Here is a 25,564-nt window from a genome sequence, read left to right as displayed (position 1 = left end):
GCTTATTGTCATGAGGATTGTAATGGAATTATTTGGAGCAAGGACAATACTGTCCATTTGAAGAAAGCAATATGTCTTTATGTCAGCCTAAAAGAATAATACAAGTCCTTACCCAATTTCCCAGGCCTGTTCTGCCTGCCCATTCAGTGACATGTTTGCCAACGCAGTGAAAGGAGGGAGCAAAGAGCAGGAAGTTTGTTAAGCATATACTTAGAATGAGGTCATATGGAAATTGCACTGAGGAGAAGAAATGCAAGACTTGCCGTGTTTTCCACAAGAGCTGATTAAAATTCCAAATCTGCTCTTGGTATGCTGTTGTCTAAGGAAACTTATATTTAAAAGTTGACGTTCAGAAACCTGTTACTGGTAAATGATCAGCTTGTCTTTGTGCCCAGTTTTGCTCACATAAATCCTGTTTTTCAGATGTGAAGCACAGGATAAACACCTTTTACCTGTTAAGGTGATTTCCCTATGCTGCTTGTATTGACTTGTTGCGCGTTTGAAGAGAAAAGAGCAGCCTAATTGTTAGATTTCTGGAATCACAGGCATAAAGGACCTTCATGCAGACCATGCTGCCAGCCACATTGGGAAAGCACAAGGCATTGTCACTTGCTTGAGAGCCACACCCTATCACGGTAGCAGGAGAAGGGTGTTCCTTCCCATGGACATTTGTATGCTGGTAAGGCTGTTACTCGTACTCCTAATTATTTACCTTAAGAATATGGAGAAGGACATTCTCTTCTTAGTTCTTTAGTCTTCTAGTAACTTCTTTGAAACACATGCTTATTGCATTTTTGCTCCAGAATTACCAAGTCAGAGTTTTATCAATCAGGCATTTTAGGTCGTGGTGGAGCTATGTGTAAGAAGGTCCAGACAACCTCACTTGGTATAGCCTCATTCCCTTCTAAGCAATTACATAATTATTCCTAGTGTTCACCTTAGCCTGTTCTTTTACTTTAAAGGAGGAAGTAATCCTTAAGAAAAATTGCTGTTTATGAGAACCTTTGTTTTCTGGATGAGGTTCATTATTGTCTGTTTTAAATTTCTTATCCATTTGTTTATTTTGTTCCAGGTACTACTGTCGTTACTTAGCATCTTGTTGCATATTCTTCTGGGAGAGCCAGTGTGTTTGTGTGTGACACGTACATATAGCTGTATTTGAAAAACCATAAGAGGCATTTTACTGTACATATTGTTCTGTCACTTGTTGTCTTGAGCTGAATTAGTTTTAAGTGTGCTTTGATTCCTAACGTAACGTGCATTTTCCTGTGTAGCATGGTGTTTCACAAGAGGATTTTCTACGGAAGAGTCAAGATAGGAATGTGAGAGATGTGGTATATGATGTTGCCAGCCAGGCACACTTGCACCTAAAGCACGTAAGTAGCCTCCTTTGGCCGAATCATTTAGGAAACCATCGTTTCTAGCCATGGCTACTCCTAATGGTTGGTTGTAGCGTTTTCTGTTTAACAATGTGTATCCATTGCTCACTGAAATCCCAGCAAATGTATCTCAGGGACTATTGTAAACTTTTCCCACTTTTTAAAAATCCCCCTTTTTCCTCCTCAGCTTCCTCCATGAGGCTCCCCTGGGACCCGTCCGCTCACTGTTTCTGTCTCTCAGGCGAGAGTGTGTCTTCCTGCCTTGTCAAGGCTGATGCCTCTCCTCTTCTGCCCTTCCAGAACTTTCCATCCTCAGCAGTTCCCAGCTGGTGTTTTCAGCTGGCATCTCTGACAACTTGCCCTGTTTATCTTCTAGTTTGTTGCTACTGTTTTTATTGAGCAGCCTGTGGGACCCTTCTGTTTCTTACTTTTCCCTCCCAGTTAACCTTTTTTGAATACACGTTCTATGTGTATTTTTACCTCAAGGCCCTCACCACTGTGACCCTGTTCACCGGGCTATATTTGGCTTCCATCCTGCATACTCTAATAATCATCTCTAGTAAATCATTTGCTATTGCCACATTTGAAAGGGTATCTGATCTATTGCATTCTTAAACCCTCTTGGTAGCTTCAACCTGATTGCTTCCAGGATATGAGTGAATGCCACAGGAATTGCAGGGGAGTCCAAAGGGCTGTGCCTGTCCTGTGACTCAGTCTCATTTCATACCTGTGACATCTCCTAAGAGATTGGTAAGAGGGAAGTGTGTCACCGAAACCATGGTGGTCTTTGAATCTTGCAGGTGTGCTCATTCGCAGTATACAATGTAAGAGCAAATTTGTTGCAGCAAGTATTTTTGTAACTTATCTAGTTTGCTCAGTCAAAATAGTTTCTGAAATTAAAAATTCCACTTAAGTTATTAAAGCCCAGAAAATTCAAAGAAGTGATTCCCATATTTAATACTTTGTGGTTGTTCAGTTGCTCAGTCGTGCCCGACTCTGCAACCCTGTGGACTGCAGCCCGCTAGGCTTCCCTGTCCTTCATTATCTCCTGGAGATTACTCAGGCTCATGTCCATTGAGTGGGTGACGCCATCCAACCATCTCATCCTCTGCCATCCCCTTGTCTTGTCTTCAGTCTTTCCCAGCATCAGGTCTTTTCCAATAGTCAATTCTTTGCATCAGATGCCAAAGTATTGGGAGTTTCAGCTTCAGCATCAGTTCTTCCAGTGAATATTCAGGGTTAATTTCCTTTAGGATTGACTCGTTTGATCTCCTTGCAGTCCAAGGGACTCTCAAGAGTCTTCTCCAACACCCCAGTCAAAAGCATCAATTCTCTGGCTTGGTCCAATTCTCACATCCGTACATGACTACTGGAAAAACCACAACTTTGATTATATGGATCTTTGTTGGCAAAGTAATGTCTCCGCTTTTTAGTGTGCTGTCTAGGTTTAATACTTGCCAATTAATTTAATACTTACCAACTAATTCAGCCATAAGAAGTCATTAAAAAATAAAGAGTGTCTGATTTAGGGAGGGTACATGTTTTATATGTATGTATGTGAATGTATATACATACATGCTGCTGCTGCTGCTAAGTCACTTCAGTCATGTCCGACTCTGTGCGACCCCATAGATGGCAGCCCATCAGGCTCCACTGTTCCTGGGATTCTCCAGGCAAGAACACTGGAGCAGATTGCCATTTCCTTCTCCAGTGCATGAAAGTGAAAAGTGAACGTGAAGTCTCTCACTACAGCCCACCAGGCTCCTCCGTCCATGGGATTTTCCAGGGAAGAGTACTGGAGTGGGGTGCCATTTCCTTCTCCAGGGGATCTTCCTGACCCAGACATTGAACCCGGATCTCCCGCGTTCCAGGCAAATGCTTAACCTCTGAGCCACCAGGGAAGCCCATATATGCATATAACGAGCTTCCCCAATGGCTCAGCAGTAGAGAATTCACCTGTGATGCAGGAGATGCGGATTCAATCCCTGGCTCGGGAAATCCCCTAGAGGAGGGCATGGCAGCCTGCTCTGGTATCCTTGCCTGAAAAATCCTATGGACAGAGGAGCCCGGTGGGTACAGTCCATGGAGTCGCAAAGAGTTGGACACGACTGCGGCGACTGAGCACAGCACCTGGCACACACGGAACAGAGGAAGAAGCAACTAGACTTGATCACTGATTGGATTGCAGCAGGGCCAGGAGCAGGAAAGTCCAGGGTTCCATGAAGTTCAACTATAGATCGTGCTGGTGCCAGTCAGAGACTGCAGTAGAAAAGCAGTGGTGTGCTGGCTGCTGATCAGTAGTCTCCGGGCGTCACTGAATTTAAGGGGATTCGAGGGCATGTAAGGCAGTGGGCCAGAATGCAGGTTGCAGGGTGACGGCTGTAAGAGGGGGTCAGAACTGGAGACACAGCCCGGGGAGGCACCCAGGTGGGAGGCTTAGGGTTAAAGCTCCAGGTGTGGATGTGCCGTTGTCCAAAGAGAGTGTATATCTAGGCAGGAAGGCCAAAGGCCGAACCGTGAACCCACCTCCAGTTCTCAGGTAGGAAGAGAAAGGGCCGTTTATTAGGAAGGAGGAGAACTCGGAGTCAGTGTGCTGGAAACCTAAGGGAGGAGCAGATTCCAAGAACTGGAAATGCTAAAGTCCTGCATTCCTCAGAGAGATTGAAGAGAAAAGAAGGATGCTGATCAGTAAATTGTGAATGATCTCGAAGAGAGCAGTTTTAGTAGATGGAGTAAAACCGGAGTACAGTGGGTTGAGAAGTGAGTCAGGAAGTAGAAGCAGTTTCTGACGATGTAAACAGAGGTCTGTAGACAGAAGTGGGCTTGGGGAGGTTGGAGGGTAGGCATTACTCCAGGTGGGTCGAGGCTTTGTAGTCCAGGGCATTAGGGAACTGGGTTGGATAGGTAAGATTAGTTTCGAGATGTGGAGGCCTTTGAATTCTAAGATGACTAGTTGAGACATGATCTATCAGGGAGTTAATTTAAACAGTGACTTCATGACATTAATTTGGCTAATTGTGTGACAGGAATTAACGGTAGGGGAACACAGACACAGGAAGCGTGGCTGGGAGGGTCTTATAGTCATCTAGACGAGAGAGGCTGACGTCCAGGCTGGGGAGGTGCTGGGACTGATGTGCAAATACAGTCGACCCTTGTACAACCACAGGGCTTAGGGTGCCAGCCTTCCACGCAGTTGAGATCCACATATCATTTGCAGGTGGCCTTCTGTATCCAGGGTTCCTCTGTGTGTGGCGGGGGGCAGTGGTGGTCAAAGTTGTGGCAGCTGGAAATACCAAAACCAAACGTCAGAAAGAATAGAATTCTTGGGACTTCCTGGTGGTCCAGTCACTATAAAACTCCATGTTCCCAATGCAAGGGGCCTGGGTTCGGTCCCTGGTCAGGGAACTAGATCCCACGTGCTGCAGCCACACGTGAAACCTGGCAGAGTCAGATAAAATAAATAATTTTTTTTAAAGACGAATAGAATTCTTAATATAGTGCCTTTTCCTGATTTCTTTAGGTTTGGCAAGTTAATCTCAACCAGCAGGAGATAACTGTTTTCTTGTTTTCAAGAAAGGCCCTGGCTGTGCTGTTTGGAACTGCTGGTGTTGCTTTGTGTTCACTTTCAGGGGGAGAGGGTTAATTTCCAGAAATACTTGTCTTTCCAACCAGTTTTCTTTTGTCTTCCCTTTTTAGGCTAGGTCCTTCCACAGAAGTGTTCCTGTGAAAGCATTTCCTGCTTTTCTTCAGACTGTAAGTAGATTAACAGAGTAAGTTGTTTAATTATTAAAGCAGATGTGTATAGCTTTTTTTTTTTTTTTTTAAATAAGGTTTCCAGTGCAGTTCTTTAGTCTCTAGTATTTGTTTTTGTTTTCGTCCCTTAGGGTAGGTTTTGTTAGTTAACATTCTGCTCTTGGTGAAGGTCATGCCTGTGTTCCCCAGAGGCAGGTGAGTGGAATTGTCATTAGTGCTGACTGCTGCCGGACCGCATTGGTTTGAACTTGCTTTGTCACTTACTGTGGAACAAGTTCCTTAATCATTATGTCCCTCAGTTTACTCATAGGTAAAATGGGAATCACAGGAGAAACCACCTCATAGGAGTGTTAGGCTGCTTCTAGCCATATAAGTCAGAGAAGGCGGTGGCATCCCACTCCAGTACTCTTGCCTGGAAAATCCATGGACGGAGGAGCCTGGTGGGCTGCAGTCCATGGGGTCGCTAAGAGTCAGACACGACTGAGCGACTTCCCTTTCACTTTTCACTTTCATGCATTGGAGAAGGAAATGGCAGCCCACTCCAGTGTTCTTGCCTGGAGAATCCCAGGGACGGGGGAGCCTGGTGGGCTGCCGTCTATGGGGTCGCACAGAGTCGGACATGACTGAAGCGACTTAGCAGCAGCAGCCATGTAAGTATGACTTAATGGTGTACTTGTTACCTTTTTCTCAGTAGTGGCCATAATGTAGCCCTGGTTCCTGAAAGTGCAGTGCTGAGCTGGCTGCATCAGAATCATCTCAGAAAGCCTCTTCAAAGATACTGATTCCTGGGGGTCTTCTTACTAAGACTCAGACTCTTGTGGTTGTGGGGGGTGCATTCCGAAGAGGATTTGTGATGATTTTTAATTTTTTAATTACCCAGGTGATTCTGATGTGTAGCCAGGTTCAGGAACCATTGTTGTAAAATACATTAAAAAATGAGACTAACTTCTGGTTAGTAGCACCTATTATGGGAAACAGATTCTGAGCTAGATCATCTCATACATTATTCTTCAGTGTGGTTTACTTCATTTTATAGACCAAGGTTCAAAGATTTGTGATGTTTGAAAATGGAAAACTCAAGCTTTGTCTACAGTACCAAACATACCTTCTACCTTTCTCTCTATGTTCAAAGATTCACTTCTGTCCCTTGACATCTTTTGTCCTAGGTCTCAAATCTGAGTGTTTGAAATCATTTCGTTTCTTTACTGAGTTTACTTATTGTGAAAGTAATACGTTAATATTTTAGATGTTCATATAACAAGAGGCAGAAGAAAAGTTGGAATCTTTTCTCAATTCCATCCTTTCCAGAGATAATGTCTGTTCATCTTTTCGGACTTTTTATATTCATATAATTATATGTGTGTTTTTGGTATAAATGAGATGTCAAGCCTCTCTTTCTATGTCAACACGTTCTAAATCACCATTTTTAATTGCTATTTATTTGATCATTTGGTGATGTACCATCACCTGTTTTGACTTATAAGCCCCAAGAAGGTTAAAGACTGTTTTGTTCACTTTTGTGGAAAAAAAGGTTGTTCTCAACTCTGGTTGTCTGTCAGAATCACTTGAAACTTTTAAAAGAAAACAATGTTGGACTTATCTCTAAACCAACTAAATCACAGTGTCTAAGAGGTAGAGTCTAGGCATTGATACCACTTACAAGTTCCCCCAGAAATCGTGAAGTGCAGCTAGGCCAAGAACCAGTCTCTTGGGCTGGTGGCATGGTCCCTGGGCTGGCAGTATCTGCCTTGGGTCCTGTTGGAAATGCAGATTTGGGGGTGCACTGCAGACCTAATGGATCAGAGAGACTCCTGGGGCTGGAGCCCAGTTCTCAGTTTCCAAACTGTGCGAGGAGAAAGTGGCGGGACTGCGTGACAGTCCCAGGGAGCTGCTGCTGTCCTACTCCTCATTCCAGCCGGGGCTCGTCTCACCCCATGTGCTTTGTGTGTGGGGCATCTGTTAATTCCTTTCTTCAAAGAAAAGGTTCTGCTGATTAAAAATGACTTGAAAATGACTTGCCCGGGGTAGCATATGTTGTTCTCTATAGATGAGGTTTTCAGAAAAGTGAAGTGCTATTGAAAGTCGATCAGTTGTGTCCGACTCTTTGCGACCCCGTGGACTATACAGTCCATGGAATTCTCCAGACTAGAATACTGGAGTGGGTAGCCTTTCCCTTCTCCAGAGGATCTTCCCAACCCAGGGATCAAACCCAGGTCTCCTCCTTTGCAGGCAGATTCTTTACCAGCTGAGCCACAAGAGAAGCCCAAGAATACTGGAGTGGGTAAGCCTATCCCTTCTCCAACAGATCTTTCCAACCCAGGAATCGAACTAGGGTCTCCTGCATTGCAGGCGGATTCGTTACCAGCTGAGCTACCAGAGAAGCCCATGGTTTTCAGAAGCTATATTCAGAAATTATAAGATCTTTGAAAGTTTCACAATGAATTTGTTACCTTGAACAATTTATTTGCCATTAGCCAGACTTTGCTTCGGAGAAGGCAATGGCATCCCACTCCAGTACTCTTGCCTGGAAAATCTCATGGATGGAGGAGCCTGGTGGGCTGCAGTCCATGGGGTTGCTAAGAGTCGGACACGACTGAGAGACTTCACTTTCACTTTTCACTTTCATGCCTTGGAGAAGGAAATGGCAACCCACTCCGGTGTTCTTGCGTGGAGAATCCCAGGGATGGGGGAGCCTGGTGGGCTGCCGTCTATGGGGTCACACAGAGTCGGACACTACTGAAGTGACTTAGCAGTAGACTTTGCTTGGTGAAGGAAATGGCAGCCCACTCCAGTATTCTTGCCTGGAGAATCCCATGGACGGAGGTGCCTGGTGGGCTGCAGTCCATGGGGTCGCAAAGAGTCAGAAACGACTGAGCTACTCACTTACTCACTTACTCAGACTTTGAACCAAATCCTGATTTGTGAATGCTTAGCTGAGCTCTAATTTTGAGGTCTGTTTCATTTGTATTTCAGTGAAATCTTCTCCTGATTATAAAAGTAATATATTATCATAATAGAGATTTGGACAATATAAAAAGAATTTTAGAAGAAAATAATTATCATGCCATAAATAGCACAGTTCCTGGACCCAGAGATAAAAAGCTATTTACTCTGTTCTTTTTTTTTAATGAATTTCTGTGTGTATTTAAAATCACACTTTATATGGTAGTATCCTATTTATCAAGCATTTGACCACATCATTAAAAATATTTATTAATATTTTATGGCCGTATAATTATTTATTATGTGCTTGCACCTTAATTTCAGTAACTATTCCTGTAATTGGATATGATAAAACTATTAAAATGTACATAATAAAATTCTTAGAGATGAAAAGTTAATCACAATATATTGAATGATTCAAAAAAACAGGTTACAGTAGAGTCCAGTGGTTGAGAGTCCTCCTTCCAGTTCAGAGGACACACGGGTTTGATCCCTGGTCTAGGAAGATTGAACGTGCCGCAGGGCAGCTAAGCCGGTCACCACAGCTGGAGAAGCCTGCGTGCCGCAATGATGATCTCCCACAGCCAAAGAATGAGTCACAGAACATTATGAATAATATGAGCTTTTTTCCCCCAAAACAAAGAGAACATGTGAGAGTCCACTAAAATACCTTCAGAGGTTTTTCTTTTATTCTTTTTTAAAGTGTTTTTTATTTGATATCTACAAATGACTATATCTATATATGTATGCATGTATTGTGAAGCATAACATAATGAATACCCGTGAACTCGCTGCTCCATCCAGAAACTAGAATGTTGCTGTTCCATTGTGCTCATGTGTTTTCTCCGTCTCATCCCCTTACTTCTGCCTTCCTCCTCCAGGTAGCTGTCCTGGACTTGGTATTTATTATTTTAAAAATTTTCCCATTTTATATATTCCTAACCAGTATGTTGCTTAGTTTTTGTTTTTGAGCTTTATAAAAATGGGTCATTTTCTGTTTATTTCTTCTAGGTTACACACACACACACACATATACTGTTGCTAAGATTTATCCATATTATTCCATCTAAATACATTTTAATTTCACTGCAGCTGAATGTTTCATCATGCGAACATTTTATTTATTTGTTTCTGTCAAAGAACTTCTGGACTGTTTCCAAGTCTTTTGCAGCTGTGCGCTTTCATGCACATACCTGATGTGTGTATATAAGTTGAGAGATTCAGAAGTAGAGACTGAATTGATATGTAAACTTATTCGTTGATAGTGTATGGGAGAAAACCCAGTCCTGTAGACGAGCCCCAGCCAGCTGTGGACACCCAGGTTGTGCCGCAGAACTCCAGGGGGCGCTGTGCGCGTGGGTGGGAGGGCGGTGGGGCCGCTTCGCATTGTGCAGTGCCAAACTAGGTGCTTCTCTGTGTAATAAGAAGTTACTGCAATATGATAAAAATTTACAGATTAGTAACATTGAAAACCATGAAGAGCACTGCTCATCGGCAGTGTCTTCCAACCTGCCCCCCCGCCCCCATCCCAGAGAAAACTTTGCCAAGTTTTGTGTGATGGGGGAGCATGGCATGACCTCTAAGGGACCTAGGATTGTTTTCCCTGGTTGCAGATTTTCTTCTAACAAAAATATAGAGACTCTGAACTTTTTCACAAAATATTGTTTTAAGCAACCTGGGCTCCGGGCCATGGCACAGTGCATTTCTGTGCAGGGGGCCGGGGGGGTGGGTGTTCCTTTTCCTTAATTGAAACACCCCTTTTGTATTCTACAGAATCTAGTAATAAGATCTGCAAATCATTTCTTTTTACATTTTGACCAGAACACTATAAATTATGATCCGAATTGGCTTGATATTTCTAGTCCTAGCTCTGTGATACAGTTTAACTAGCTTCATAACTTCCAAACGTCTTAGAAGATGTCTTTATTTTCTCTCTCTTAAAAATTCTCGTTTACAGTCTTAGCATGCAGAAGACCATCTCAGGAATACTAAAGTAGCCTTAATACCTGCTGGTTTTATTTTTGTTTCTTTAAAAGACTTAATCCATATGATCTGGTGACCATTATTCTCTTTTTCTAGGTTGCTCTGGAGGACTATTTAAAGAAAATTCAACAAGTGGGTTTTGATCTATTCCACCCATCTTTACAGCGGAAGAATCCTTTGCTCCCGTTATCTTTGTATATTCAGTCATGGAGAAAAAGATACTGAAATAATTTCATGGCACTGATATTTATTAGTTTTACGGAAGTATCCTTGATTTAGGGTTCTTGTTTACACACAACAGGAGCTACTTAAGGAGAAAATGAATTTATCAGAGGAGTGTGTAGGTCACAGAATGGATGAGAAGTTGCTGTGGGGCCAGGGGGCCAGGATTCTGCCCCCGGCTCGGCCCTTGTCGGCAGCAGTGCAGACCTTCCCGGGAGCGGAGCCCGTCCCAGCTGCGCTGAGGTGCAGGCCGTGCTTCTGCCGCCAGAGGGCGGGGCAGTGGCAGCTCCCCTCCCTCTCAGCGTTGCAGAGGAACCGGGAAGGGGCTGAAGTAGGACTGGGTTTGTGTGCTGAGCAGCCAGACCCCAGGCACCCAGTACAGCTGGGAAATGCTTTATTTAGGGATCACGAAGAGTGAAGTGAGCATCAGCATTTGAGGCCTTCATATCTCTAATATTCTTTCCCACCCTGTGAAAATTTGTCCGTGATGATAAAATAACTTCCTTCAGGTGGCAGACTGTCAAGGGCTCCAACCCTAATGTGGTTTTAGGTCTGGCTGACTTCAAGGCTTTTACTTTTTTGTTTACCTTTCTGCTTCACTCTCTGTCATCGAGCATTATCATCATGAACAAAGCTCTTCTTAACAAAACGTGTGTTAATGTCAATTAAATTAACAAAATTGTGTTAATAATTGATTAAGGGGATACTCCATTTTAAAACACTAGTGGACTAGTTGAGCTTCCCAGTTAAAAAGCTCTGTGCCATGTACTTTGACTGGTGTTCTCATCTGATCATCAAAACTATGAAACAAGGAACGTTTGGGGTAATTAAAGAGTTTTAATTATAAAATACATACTAATTGCAAAAAGCAGAATTGTTTGTGTCGCTCGTAGCTGGCGGATCTGGATTCTGAATGAGGCTCTAGCTCGCAGCCCAGAATGACACCCTGGTTCCTTTTCTTGTGTTTTTAGTGATCTCGTCTCCTGCCCACTCCGCCTCCGTTGTGCCATTTCTCTGTCCCATCTCAAGTCTGTGGTTTCAGCTATGAATAAGTGCCTGCTTCAGTTGTGAATTAATGATGGCTTAAAATATTACATTTTTGCAAATAAAACTCAACACTGAGAGCTGCTTAAGAGCAGGAATACATTGTTTTATTCTTCTTGGGACCCGCCCCCCGCCCCAGTTCTTAGTATGGCTTCTGATTTAGAGCAAGTGGAGATTAATAAATGTATAAATGAATTAAGATACAGTGCAGTTGTTTATGTTAGTGTACTTATGGATTATACTGATGGTGAAAGAAGATCTTCATACTTAATCCCGAGGCTTTAGAGAGCTAAAAGAGGAAAACCCACGGAAATGGGACACATTTCCTCTTGGAATTCCGAATGGTCCAGAGTTGAAAAGTTCATTGCTGCTGCTGCTGCTGCTAAGTCGCTTCAGTCGTGTCCGCCTCTGTGCGACCCCATAAACGGCAGCCCACCAGGCTCCTCTGTCCCTGGGATTCTCCAGGCAAGAATACTGGAGTGGATTGCCATTTCCTTCTCCAATGCAGGAAAGTGAAAAGTAAAAGTGAAGTCGCTCAGTCGTGTCCGACTCTTAGCGACCCCACGGACTGCAGCCCACCAGGCTCCTCCGTCCATAGAGACGGTCTATTTGTAAGCACTGTCTTTGGGTCTCAGGTTAAACTTGGCAGCAGTTGGCTACTAAGCATCTTAGTTCCTGTCTAAGAAGGGTTAAAAAGAAGAGCTTAAACACTCAACTGGATTACTGGATTTTTTACTGGCTCAGAAGCCAATTTACTGTTAAGCAAATAATTTCAAAACACTTTCTAAGTCCTTTTAAATTTGATGCTTAGAGATTTGGATGAAGTTTCCAGCCTCCTAGAGATTGAGATAGCTTATTATTCATTGATGTTTACTGTACTATTAATTTCCTGGAATTAAAGATACTCCGTTAGGTGGTGCCAACATTGCTTTTTATTTTTCAGATCTGTTTTTTATTAGAGCATTTAAAGGAGTCAGATACATTTTCATTTAAGACATTTAAGACACATTTTGATATTGAATAGGTGGAGAGCAACAGATAACAAATGTTAAGTGTTAATCTCAATGTAGGTAACGTTGCTTATCATAAAATACATTGAATAGTTCCCCAGTCAGCTAGCATTATTTTTTGTGTCCTTTTGGTTAAATCTCTCCTTTTGATGAAAGTTAAATGTCTCCTGAGAAGTAAAGCAGCAGTTAACACTTAGCACGAACTTGCACAGGTGATGTGCTCTGCGCCCCTTCGCTTTAATCTTGACAGCGAGTAGGTCTTTATTTTCCGAAGGATAAAACTGCCTCAGTTCAAGGTCACACAGCCATTAGAACTAGAGTCGGATGCCAAACCCACATTAGTTCAATGCCAAAGCTCACAACCCATATATATTTTTTACCATTCTTGAGATTGTAAAATAAACAGCCAAGTTTAAAGCTCAATGGCACAATTTTTTTTTCCAGAAATATTACTGAATAAATTTAGGTACAAATTGGGCTAAAAAGTATATTTACATATATTTGTAACTACAGATCAGAGAAGTAAATAGGCAACTGAAATAGATATTACATGCTGGTCACTGAGTACACATGGGAGGGACGCATAGCCACTTTGGAGGTCAAAGGTTTCCCAGAGGAGGGGACACATGAGGAATTTCAGGAAGTTGGGATAGGAGGCAGGGTTTGGGAAGGGGGTGCAGGTGTTGTGGGGAGGTCTTTGCTGAGGAAGCAGTAGGAACAAAGGCCAGGAGGCAGAACTGATACAGCCTCTAGCAAGAATCTTAAATTTTCTGGCTTCAGCTTACTTAAGTGAAAAGAATATAATGTTCAGAGTTTTTAGGGAAGTTCGTGACTAAAAAGTGACTACATCTCCTGATCTAGTGAAATGTTCTAAATTAAGATCACCGACTCAGGAGTTTGTATCTTGCCTGTTGCACCAGATGCCTCCGTGTCCTTGGATTTGTTTTAGCTGGTATTAATAGGACTTTTCTGAAGACACTGGCCTGATGGATTGCCTTGTCCAGAAAGAGCCATAGGGGTATAAACGTTATGCTGACAGTTACTGGAAACCAAACGTTATCCTGCTGTTTGGAGGACTAACAATAAACCACATGCATCCAGAATTGGGAAGGGTATTGGAGATGGACTGGAAGGAGGGGAGAGGAGGTGGGGAGTAGTTGTGAGAATGCCATGAATGCCTTAATCACTTCACTCTCCACTTTCTCATGTAGTGAACATGTATTTTGGGGGGTATATCTACAAAGTTTTTTCTAAAGAATTGAATGAAAATCGCTCAGTCGTATCCGACTCTTTGTGACCCCATGGACTATACAGTCGATGGAATTCTCCAGGCCAGAATACTGGAGTGGGTAGCCAGCCATTCCCTTCTCCAGGGGATCTTCCTGACCCAGGGATCAAACCCAGGTCTCCCGCATTGTGGGCGGCTTCTTTACCAGCTGAGCTACCAGGAGTTGTGAGAATACCATGAATACCTTTTTTTTAATTTATTTTTATTTTTACTTTATTTTACTTTACTGTATTGGTTTTGCCATACATTGACATGAATCCGCCACGGGTGTACATGAGTTCCCAATCCTGAACCTCCCTCCCACCTCCCACCCCATAACATCTCTCTGGATCATCTCTGTACACCAGCCCCAAGCATCCTGTATCCTGTATCGAACATAGACTGGCGATTCATTTCTTACATGACCATGAATACCTTAAACACTTCACTCTCTCCACTTTCTCCTGTAGTGAACATGTATTTTTGGGGGTATAGCTACAATGTTCTTTCTAAAGAATCAGAACCTTCAAATGAGAAAAATGATTGTAAGCAAGGAATGTGATGAAATTTATCAAACAGTGAACAGATAGATTTTTTTTTTTTTTGCATTAAGTCTGTATATACTGATTAAAAGAGTTTGTTCAACAACAAAAAAGTGATATTTGGCACATTATTAAATATGTAACTATGTAGTGTAAGCTGAATAAAGGAATTTTGAAAGTTTGGACACAGCAGTATAATGCTGTGAAGTACTACTCTGAAGGAGCCTGACTGTTCAGGCTCCAGTTTCGCCACCCTAACAGCCCTCAGCAAGTTATGAGGACCCTCTGCTGCCTCAGTTGTTCCACTTGTAAAATGGGTAGAATCACAGTATCAGCTTCAACATGTAAAATGCCTAGAAGAGGGACAGGGACTACATGGAGTAGACACTAAATGATGTTAACCTAGTAAATAGAAGACAGGCACATTTTGATTTTCAAGCATGGCATTTAAAAAAGAAATTTAATGCCTTTAGATCAGACAGTTATCAGCGTGAGCTATTATCTCCCAGCCTGATAAATTTATGTTACCTGCTTGCTCTGTAAGACTTGAGTTTGCAAACAGTGGTTTAGGAGAATTTGTGAATGATGGATTAATAACAAGTGATTACAAATAACTGGAGGCTGGGTCCACTAAGCGTAGCCATGAGTTCTCCCTGCAAGCGGACTGCATTTTAACTATTGTTTACCTGTCTGTCCCTCGCTCACCCAAAGTTCTTGAGTACAAGACCATGTTCCATTCATCTCTGTATCCCCAGAACCTATCATTGATTCTGTTGCTGCTCCATAAATCTTCATGGTCTGGATGAACGTGCCACAGTATAAGGTGGGGTGGTGGGCTCCAAGGAAATGTTAATGGATTGGGGCTTATATGTAAGGGATGAACTGGAAGTTCATGTCAGAAAGTGGTGAGTGGACAGTGTATATGGCATTCAAGTGTCTGGACTGTGGGGTAAAATTGAAAAGCAGCGTGTAAGGAAAGAGGCTGGAAAGATAAATTACAGACACATTAAGGTGTTTGGGTTTGAAAAATGGCATGAAATTTGGAAATACTGGGCCATTCACAAATGGTCCATAATACATGTATTTTGTATATATGCTTATGAATATTATTTTCATTATTTCTGGTGTAATCATATATTTAATAAGCATACCTTTTGAATCAGATTTGAAATAGAATATTCTTACTGGATAAGTCTATGGGTTGACTTTATCACCCAGTATAGATACTGTTTTCCTTTGAGTCACCCTTCTCTCGTTAAACAATCCTGCCTTGGTGTTCTGTGTCTTTTCCCTTTTATTTTTAATCACTATTAATCTTCACAGCTGCTTAGTTATATAATAATATCCTGTGTGTTTAAACACGGGCCTACAGATTGAATTTCTCAGAGAGCAAGTTCAAGATCTTTTTAAAACCACAAGATCTCTTTTATGGGTGCTACAAAGATTCTTTTGGAGCTCAACATTAATCATTTGAGAAGCTATTTCATCCTTTACATTTATTGCTTGTTGCAGTGGTTTTCATCCTGTGTTAGTCTTGTAAGTGGACTAATAAGCTGAGAAAGTTCTCATTTAACATACAGACACCTGCTCCACTCCTTTCTCGTCAGCTGTTCAATGTAGGTGTTAGATCTGCTTGAATCTCGGTTTGGAGGAGTGTATAGTACTCTACTGCGTGATCATTTTCTAAATTAATGTATTTATTTACTTTTTACGCAAGTAACCTACATGTGTTCATTACAGAAGGCTTGGGAGGTGGAAATAATGCAAAAGTATAAAGGAAAAACATTTTCAAAATCAACTGCAGGGCTCCCCTGGTGTCTCAGTGGGAAAGGGTCCACCTGCTGATGCAGGAGACCAGGGTTCGATCCCAGATCTGGGCAGATCCCTCGTGCTGCAGCGGAACTACACTGGCATACCGCACGTATTGAGCCTGCAGCTCCTGAGCCCATAGGCCACAACTGGTGAAGCCTGTGCACCCTAGAGTCAGGGCTTTGCAACAAGAAAAGCTGCTGCAGTGAGACGCCCGCACACTGCAACTAGAGAAAGCCCAAGTGGCAGTGAAGATCGGCACAGCCAAAAACAAAATCAAAAGTAAATAAAGTCAATTCTGATTATGCCAGGTAAGAGAGAACTGCCATTAACATGGGCTTCCCTGGTGGCTCAGAGGTTAAAGTGTCTGGCTCCAATGCGGGAGACCCGGGTTCGATCCCTGGGTCAGGAAGATCTCCTGGAGAAGGAAATGGTAACCCACTCCAGTATTCTTGCCTGGAGAATCCCATGGACGGAGAAGCCTGGTAGGCTACAGTCCAGGGGGTCGCAAAGAGTCAGATATGACTGAGCGACTTCACTTTCCTACCATTTTCCAGCATTAACATAGTGTTTATGTCTTTCCAATTTTTCCTTGGCATATATATATGATATACAAAATTGGTGTATTGTATATAGTATAGTCTGCATTTTAGCTGAGTAACACAATTTGAAATAGCAATATTCTTTTTATTCATTAGAACACCATTTTAATTCAGTGGTAAAATGTTCTCTCTCTTATTTTGCAATTGTAGTCCAAATGTATCTAAGGCCTCTGAAGTCAAACTATCCTCTAATAAAGTTTAAGCCACCATCCCATGTAATGTTCTGTGAAAAGCCAGCATGATAACCTTTTCCAATATTTATAAGGTTTTCCTGAGTAGAACAGAACACAGGATTTATGTCCATCCTTCTTGGAACAGCTTCATTTGCCTTTGTTTCATTATGGATGAGTTTGAACATCTTTGCATATATGTAAAAGCCATTTGATTACCCTTTGATTTAATTCTTTATAGTTTTTGCCTGCTTGATTATAAAATATTTTTCTCCCATGATTTTTTAGTATTTTTTGTGTTTTGATTTCTTACAGTTAGGTCCAAGTGTGTGCTCAGTTGGTCAGTCGTGTCTGACTCTTTGTGACCCCATGGACTGTAGCCTGCAAGGCTCCTCTGTCCATGGAATATTCCAGACAAGAATACTGGAGTGGGTTGCCATTTCCTACTCCAGGGGATCTTCCTGACCCGGGGGGGTCAAACCCATGTCTCATGTCTCCTGCATCTCCTGCATTGGTAGGAGATTCTTTACACTGAGCCACGTGGGAAGCCTCACATTTAGGTCCACGTGGGACGAATTTGAAGCAAGATGTGAGGAAAAGATCCAAATGAACTGATAGCATCAGCCGTCTTGAGCATATACTCAATTTCTATCTGTATTTGAATCTGAAGTGTTATTTTAAATGTTACAGGAGGTCACTTTTTGGAGACGTTCTCATAACTCCTTTTTATTAAAAATAAAAGGCTCTTGAGAAGTGAGTGGTCACACTCGGCTTGGTCATTTTTCACGAATCTTTTTTTTTTTTTAATTTGTCCAAAATGGCATATTTTGGAGTATCAGTCAAATTTTAGTCCCCCCACCAGCTTTCTCTTTCAACCGTCTTGGTTTCCTTTTTCTCCCTTTGCTTTTCCCCTCCTCAGACAGTGGAAAGGCAAGAGAAGAGAGGAGAATAAACTAGAAGCCGGGAAACCACAGTGCACATTAGTGTGTCTCTGAGCAAAAACTTGAAACACAGTTCTAAGTCATCTTGACTCTAAAAGATTTCCATTTTGTTTTCTGATTGGTTAGCTCAGATATGAACCATAATAAACAAGAGAAATGGGCACTGTACTCAACCAAGGAATATGAAGTAGACTAATAATTTAGCCAATCCAAACTAATATTCATTTAAATAAATTTTCAAGATTCATTTAGTGTGGATGGAGCTGGTGCTGGTAAGGACTATTTTCTCCACTTCTGTGGATGTGGGACCAGTTCATATCTACTGGTTATGTGAGGAGTTGTTTGTGGGACCTGAGTTAATGAAATGTATTTTTGAGTTCATTCTAGTGATATTGCATGTCCTGTATGGACCGATGCCGCACACAGCTGCTCAGCTCGCCTAGTAAACTTGCTCTGGGGAGTTAGTTGTTATTCTCCCTGACTTTTTCATGTCTGTGCTGGTGAGTGAGAGACGATGGATGAGCAATAGATGTAATTATGTTGTGTCTCCTGAATGTCAGAAGAAAAATGAAACCAGTGTGTGCCTCAGGGTGTATGGGTTCTGATGGACCAATCCAGCTGGGTCCTGGTGAGAAACTGGAGGTCAGAGATACGTATTTTGCTCTCACCAGAGAAGATTTACTACTGCGACTAATCCCCAGCGCAGCGGTCCTGGTCCTGGTTCATAGAACGGTTCCTAGAAAAGACACTGAGTAGGATGGAGAAACAGGAGGGAAGGAAATTGGCAGGCATGCTCGGAGGGGTGACTGCTTGGCTGACCGGCCACTCTCCTATCTTCTCCACGGAGCACTCCATAGGCCGCTCGGAGGCCTGAGCTTGGGTCTGCGGCTGCCCGGAGCACGTCGGTGTTGGGACCTGTCATCTGGGACAGAGGGCATCTTCTTGTCCTTGGTAAGTTTTCTCCCACTATTAAAAAATCCCTTAGCTCTCCCTTCATCTTTTCCCCTCTTTGTTCAAGAGAGAACACGGAAGGGCCCTTTTCACTTTGTGTGTGTCTTGGTTTTTACATTTTGTAAGTTTAATACAAACTCCCCAGATGGGAATTGTCTTTCAGTGGCATTACTGGGATGTAACTCCTCAGTTATTCAGTAGTGATTTACATCACTATGTAGGTTGACATGGCACTTCCTGTTTGGAGTTTCCTCTGTCCCAAACCAAGGAAGCCACCCTAGGGAGCTGAGAATACAAGGAAATGGTAAGTGTGACCCTGTCCTGGGGCAGGTCTGTTCATTCTTCCTGGCAAACGCCCACAAATTCTGCTACTGTGGTCACTCCTTCGTGCACATTGGTGAGCACATTGATGGTTACAACTGCTCAATGTCTACACCTGGAATGAGTTGCCAGTGAGTTTTGGTTTAGAATCCTTAGCAACCTGACTACCCTGGTAGGAGCTGGGGAAGCAAAGCTGTCTATGAAACTAGGGTCTAGTAGAAAGAGAGCTGCTTCCCAGGTGGCGCTAGTGGTAAAGAACTCGCTGGCCAATGCAGGAGACAAAAGAGACTCAGGTTTGATCCCTGGGTGGGGAAGAGCTCCTGGAGAAGAGCATGGCAACCCACTCCAGTGTTCTTGCCTGAAGGGTCCCGTGGACAGAGGAGCCTGGGGTCCTACAGTCCCTGGGGTCACAAAGTCGGACTTGACAGAAGTGACTTCTTATGCATGCAGAAAGGGATGTAAACAAGCAAAATAAAGCATCATCAGATCCATGGTACAGGTATATAGGGATATACCTGTTCTTTGGGGATCTAAAGAACAGTGTTAAACTATCGTGAGAACATACTAGGAAAAAATTCTTAGAGGAAATGATGCTTAAATGGAACCTGTAGTGTAAAGTAGGCATTCATCAGGAGGATGAGGATTTGAAGAGGTGTTTGTGGTGGATGGAACCATGTGACTAGCAGATCTACCATGCTGTGTTATGAACCAGCATCACTCTCGTTCCTGAAATTAGTTGAGCTGGAGCTGGGGACACACGGATGACAAGAGTCATGAGTCTCAAGAACCACTGCTGGCCATGTTTTCAGTCTCATAGAAATCTGAGAAATGAAATTCCTATTGAGAAGTAGAAATCAAGAAAAGAGAGTGGAAGACATCTGATCATGATTCCATGTCTTTGATTTCCACTAACCCCTTGTCCAGCCAACAGTTTGGTTTTATGAGTCTTCCAGGAAATTCTTCCCTTTTGCTTAAGTGAGTTTGTCATTATGTCATGTCCCTCTGAATCTCTGGTAAGTGTCTTTGCTCTAAAGAAATAGCAAATAGTATCCATTTCTTTTTGTGTGCTCAGTCACTTCAGCCGTGTCCGACTCTTTGCCATCCCATGGACTGTAGCCTGCCAGGCTCCTCTGTCCATGGGATTCTCCAGGCAAGAATACTGGAGTGGGTTGCCATTTTCTTTACAATTACTTTACTTTCTTTCGGTTAATGAATGTTTGGATGATACATCTTTTTCTATCCTTTTACTTGCAACCTACCTATAAAGTCATATTTAGGTGAGTTTCTTATAGGAGCATTCAGTTGGGTCATATTTCCTAACCCATTTTGCCAATCTCTGTCTTTCAGTTGGGGTATGTATGTATGTATTTTTTCAGTTGGTGTATTTAGGTCACTTACATTTGATGTAATTATTGATGTTAGAACTTAAACCTACCATTTTATTGTTTTCTGCTCTATTTCTTATGCTTCTGTCTTATTTTTCTTGCCTTTTTTTGGATCACTTGAACATTTTTTTGAATTCTATTTTTCATGATCTATACAGTTTTAATTTTATATTATTCTGTAGATTCTTCTGTGGCTATAGTGTTTCTGAGTGTATCTCTTTGTAGTTTTTTTAGTAATTGCTCCAGGTATTACTGTACATATGTACAATTTATTACAGTCTGATGGTGTTAGTATTTTATCAATTCAAGTGTAGAAACCTTACCTCCCTTTACAGCTCTTTGCCTTCCCCTGGTTATAATTGTCTTAAATATTTCCTCTACCCATATTTATAACTATATCATGCAGTTATAATTTATGTTTCAATCATCAAATAATTTAGAAACTTAGAAGGAAGTGTATTTACTCATAGCTTTTACTCTGTGTGTGCTTTCTTCCTTTTTCGTATTCCTAGATTCCTTCCTTTTCCATTTCACTTCTGTTTAGAGAACTTCCTTTAGCCATTTTCTTAAGATAATTCTGATGATGATGAACTGAACTCTCTTAGTTTTTCTTTAGCCAATGTCTTGATTTTCCTTCATTCTTGAAGGATAGTTTCACTGGATATAGAATTATAAGTTGATAGTTATTTCATTTCAGCACTTCACAAATGTTATGCCACCTCCTTCTTGCTTTTGCAATTTGTGATGAGAAATCTGCTATTATTCAAGCTGTTTTTCTTCTTTATATAACACGTTGCTTCTCTCAGCTTTCAAGATCCTTTGTTTTTAGGGTTTGTTTGTTGTTGTTCAAATTTTTTATTATATTCAGCACCATAAAATTACACTTCAGTAAATATAAGAAGAATACTGTGTTTAGTTTTGTAAAGTTTAACTTGGTATGGGGTTTCTTTAGGCTTATCCTGTTTGTGATTTACTTACTTGTCATGATTTACTTAATCTATAGGTTTATGTTTTTTTGCCAAATTTGAAAAGTTTTCAGTCATTATTTATTCAAGTAATTTTTCAGCCTTTCTCTTTTTCTCCTCTCCTATTGGGATTCAGACAACATAAAGTTAGATTTTTGCTGTGGGTCCATAAATTACCAAAGCTCTGTTCATTCCCCCACCCCACCCCATTCTGTTTTCTCTGTATTGTGCAAATTGGGCAATTGCTATTGCTCTATATTCCAATTCAAAGATTTTTTTCCCTCCGACCCCTCCATTCCACTGTTGAGCCCATCCACTGAATCATCAGCTTTATATTTTTCAGTCCTTAAATTTCCACTTTTTTCTTTTTTATATCTCCTCTGTGCTGAGAGTTTCCACTTATTTGCTCAGACTTTTCTGTTTTTTTCACATTTCAAGCACGTTCATAATTGCTTGTTGAAGCACTGAGATGGCTGCTTTAGAGTCTTTCTCAGTTAATTGTAATATCTCTGTCATTTTAGAGTTGGCACCTATTGATGATCTTTTCTCTTTCAAGTTTAGATTTGCCTGATTCTTGGTGTGATGTGTAATTTTCAGTTGAAACCTGGATGTTTTGGGTATTACATTATGAGACTCTGGATCTTACTTAAACTTTCTGTTATAACTGGTTCTTCTGATTCCTGGCGGAGGAAGGGAAGGGCACTGCCTTGTTGCTTCCAGGTTGGGGTAGAAGTCCAGTTCACCACTTGACCTTTGCTGACACTGGAGAGGAAAGGGGCTCCTGTGAACTGCTTGGCAGGGGTGGGAGGTTTGGATCCCACGAGGCAGCCACCAATACCTTAGGAATTGGTACCAATTCCACCAATAGGAATTCCTCGTTACTGCTCCCCATGGGGCCACTACTGGCCTTAAGAAGGTAATGATCAGCCTCATTATCTCTGGGCGGTGGTGAAAATCCTGACTCTACTCTGCCTCCTTTGACACCACCCCAGCTGGGATGGAGAGGGGTGCCTTGTTACTGTTGTAGATGGAGTTCAGATGCCCCAAGTGGTCTACTGACAGCACAGGGGCAGGGCCCATTACTGTCCCGTGGGGATGAAAGTCTGGCTCCCTGCAGACTTCTCTGATACCATCTCAGTGTGTGTGGGGGTGGGGGCTGGGGGTACAGTTGGGGTCCTTTGATATACCCTACTAGCAGGAAGTCTAGGGTTCCACTCCTCCTTTGATGGTGTGGGTGGGAATGGAGTCACCATTTTTATCTGTGGTTTTTGGCTGGAGTAAGTTGGTTAAAAGTTCTTAGTCTTGTTAGACTTCTCCTTTCCTGTTATTTTGACTTTTGTTGGGGATTTTTTGCTTGTTTGTTTGCTCCTTTTGGCATTTCTAGGATGCCAGCTTCTTCAGCTCCAGGTCTGGGAAGCATGAAGCTAAAAGAGAACACAGGCAACTCATCACCAGATTGTGCCTCAGATCCCAAAGTCCCTAGCCTGTCTGCATTTTTCCCTCTTCTCATGTCTTATATATAATGTCTAGGGTTTTTGTTGTTGTTCAGTCTCTCAGTCGTGTCTGACTCTTTGTGACCCCATGGACTGCAGCACACCAGGCTTCCCTCCTCCCCTACCTTCCAGAGTTTGCTCGAGTTCATGTCCATTGAGCCGATGATGCCATCCAACCATCTCATCCTCTGTTGCCCCCCTTCTCATCATACCCTCAATCTTTCACAGCATCAGAGTCTTTTCTAATGAGTCAGCTCTTTGCATCAGGTAGCCAAAATATTGGAGCTTCAGCGTCAGTATCAGTCCTTCCAGTGAATATTAAGGACTGATTTCCTTTAGGATGGACTGGTTTGATCTCCTTGCTGTCCAAGGGACCCTCAAGAGTCTTCTCCAGCACCACAATTTGAAAGCATCAATTCTTCATCGCTCAGCCTTCTTTATGGTCCAGCTCTCACATCCATACATGACTACTGGAAAAACCATGGCTTTGAGTAGACGGACCTTTGTTGGCAAAGTGATATCTTTGCTTTTTAATAGCTGTCTAGGTTTGTCATAGCTTTTCTTCCAAGGAGCAAGCGTCTTTTAATTTCGTGGTTGCAGTCGGCATCTGCAGTGAATTTGGAGCCCAGGAAAATAAAGTCTGAAAACAAAAGAAAAAGAAAGCTAAAAGAAAAAAAAAAAGAATAGAACAGCAACAACAACAACAAATAAAGTCTGTCCCTGTTTCCATTTTTTCCTCATCTATTTGCTATGAAGTGATGGGACTGGATGCCATGATCTTAGTTTCTTGAATATTTAGTTTTAAGCTAGCTTTTTCGCTCTCCTCTTTCACCTTCATCAAGAGGCTCTCTAGTTCCTTTCACTTTCTGCCATAAGGGTGGTGTCATCTGCATATCTGAGTTTATTGACATTTCTCCTGGCAATCTTGATTCCAGCTTGTGCTTCATCCAGCCCAGCATTTTGCATGATGTACTCTGCATATAAGTTAAATAATCAGGGTAACAATATACAGCCTTGACTTACTCCTTTCCCAGTTTTGAACCAGTTCATTGTTCCATGTCCAGTTCTAACTGTTGCTTCTTGACCTGCATATAGGTTTCTCAGGAGGCAGGTCAGGTGGTCTGGTATCCCCGTCTCTTTCAGAATTTTCTGATGTTTATTGTGATCCATACAGTCAAAGGCTTTGGCGTAGTCAATAAAGCAGAAGCAGATGTTTTTCTGGAATTCCCTTGCTTTTTGAACCTTGATCTCTGGTTCCTCTTACCTTTTCTGAATCCAGCTTGTACATCAGGAAGTTCTCAGTGCACATACTGTGTAGTTGTGCAGTAGTTTGAGCATTCTTTGGCATTGCCCTTCCTTGGGATTAGAATGAAAGCTGAACTTTTCCAGTCTTGTGGCCATTGCTGAGTTTTCCAAATCTGCTGGCATATTGAGTGCAGCACTTTCACAGCATCATCTTTTAGGATTTGAAATAGCTCAACTGGAATTCCATCACCTCCACTAGCTTTGTTTGTAATAATGATCCCTAAGGTCCACTTGACTTCACATTCCAGGATGTCTGGCTCAAGGTGAGTGACCAGACCACCGTGGTTATTTGGGTCAGCAAGACCTTTTTTGTACAGTTGTGTGTATTTTTGCCTCTTCTTAATCGCTTCTGCTTCCATTAGGTCCATACCATTTCTGTCCTTTATTGAGCCTGTCTTTGCATGAAATGTTCCCTTGGCATCTCTAATTTTCTTGAGATCTCTAGTCTTTCCCATTCTATTGTTTTCTTCTATATCTTTGCACTGTTCACTTAAGAAGACGTTCTTATCTCTTCTTGCAGTTCTTTGGAATTCTGCATTCAAATGGGTATATCTTTCTTTTTTCCCTTTCCTTTTGTGCTCTTCTTTTCTCAGCTATTTGTAAGGCCTCCTCAGAGAACCATTTTGCCTTCTTGGATTTCTTTTTCTTGGTGATGGTTTTGCTCATCACCTCCTATACAGTGTTTCAAAGCTCCATCCATAGTTCTTTAAGCACTCTGTCTATTAGATCTTATCCCGTGAATCTATTTGTCACTTCCACTGTACAATCATAAAGGATTTGATTTAGGTCATATCTGAGTGACCTAGTGGTTTTTCCTACTTTCTTTAATTTAAGCCTGAATTTTGCAATAAAGAGCTCATGATCTGAGCCACAGTCAGCTCCCAGTCTTGTTTTCGCTGACTGTATAGAGCTTCTCCATCTTTGACTGCAAAGAATATAATCAGTCTGATTCTGGTATTGATCATCTGGTGATGTCCATGTGTAGAGTTGTCTCTTGTGTTGTTAGAAGAGAGTGTTTGGTACGACCAGTGTGTTCTGTTGGCAAAACTCTGTTGGCCTTTGCCCTGCTTCATTTTGTACTTCAAGGCCAAACTTGCCTGTTACTCCAGGTATCTCTTAACTTCCTACTTTTGCATTTCAGTCCCCTATGATGAAAAGGACATCTTTTTTCTGGTGTTAGTTCTAGAAGGTCTTGTAGTTCTTCATAGAACCATTCAACTTCCATCTTCTTCGCCATTAGTCATTGGGATATAGGCTTGGATTACTGTGATGTTGAATGGTTTGCCTTGGAAATGAACTGAGATCATTCTGTCATTTTTGAGATTGTATCCAAGTACTGCATTTTGTTGACTATGACGGCTACTCCATTTCTTCTAAGGGATTCTTGCCCACAGTAGTAAATATAATGGTCATTTGAATTAAATTTGCTTATTCTTGTCCATTTTAGCTTGCTGATTTAAATGTTGATGTTCACTCTTG

At 42.0% G+C, this 25,564-nt stretch overlaps 1 protein-coding gene and 1 non-coding gene across 3 annotated transcripts in view; both read left to right on the top strand.

The window, feature by feature from the left end:
- The window catches only part of NDUFAF6 (NADH:ubiquinone oxidoreductase complex assembly factor 6), a 40,129-nt gene extending 28,683 nt beyond the window's left edge, over window positions 1-11,446 (top strand). For both annotated transcript variants that reach the window (XM_052651722.1, XM_052651723.1), the window contains exons 6-9: window positions 546-679; window positions 1,275-1,376; window positions 5,076-5,132; window positions 10,155-11,446. In XM_052651722.1, the coding sequence (XP_052507682.1) occupies window positions 546-679; window positions 1,275-1,376; window positions 5,076-5,132; window positions 10,155-10,283 (422 nt within the window). In that variant the 3' untranslated portion in view covers window positions 10,284-11,446. The remainder of the gene's footprint in view (window positions 1-545; window positions 680-1,274; window positions 1,377-5,075; window positions 5,133-10,154) is intronic.
- On the top strand, window positions 1,983-2,117 carry LOC128059712 (small nucleolar RNA SNORA14). Its single transcript, XR_008200635.1, has one exon. It is a non-coding gene; the product is annotated as a small nucleolar RNA SNORA14 (small nucleolar RNA).
- Window positions 11,447-25,564: the final 14,118 nt, after the last annotated feature.

This window comes from Budorcas taxicolor, chromosome 14 (assembly GCF_023091745.1).
Source record: "Budorcas taxicolor isolate Tak-1 chromosome 14, Takin1.1, whole genome shotgun sequence".
NCBI lineage: Eukaryota > Metazoa > Chordata > Mammalia > Artiodactyla > Bovidae > Budorcas > Budorcas taxicolor.
This window is presented reverse-complemented; position numbering and strand designations above follow the sequence as displayed.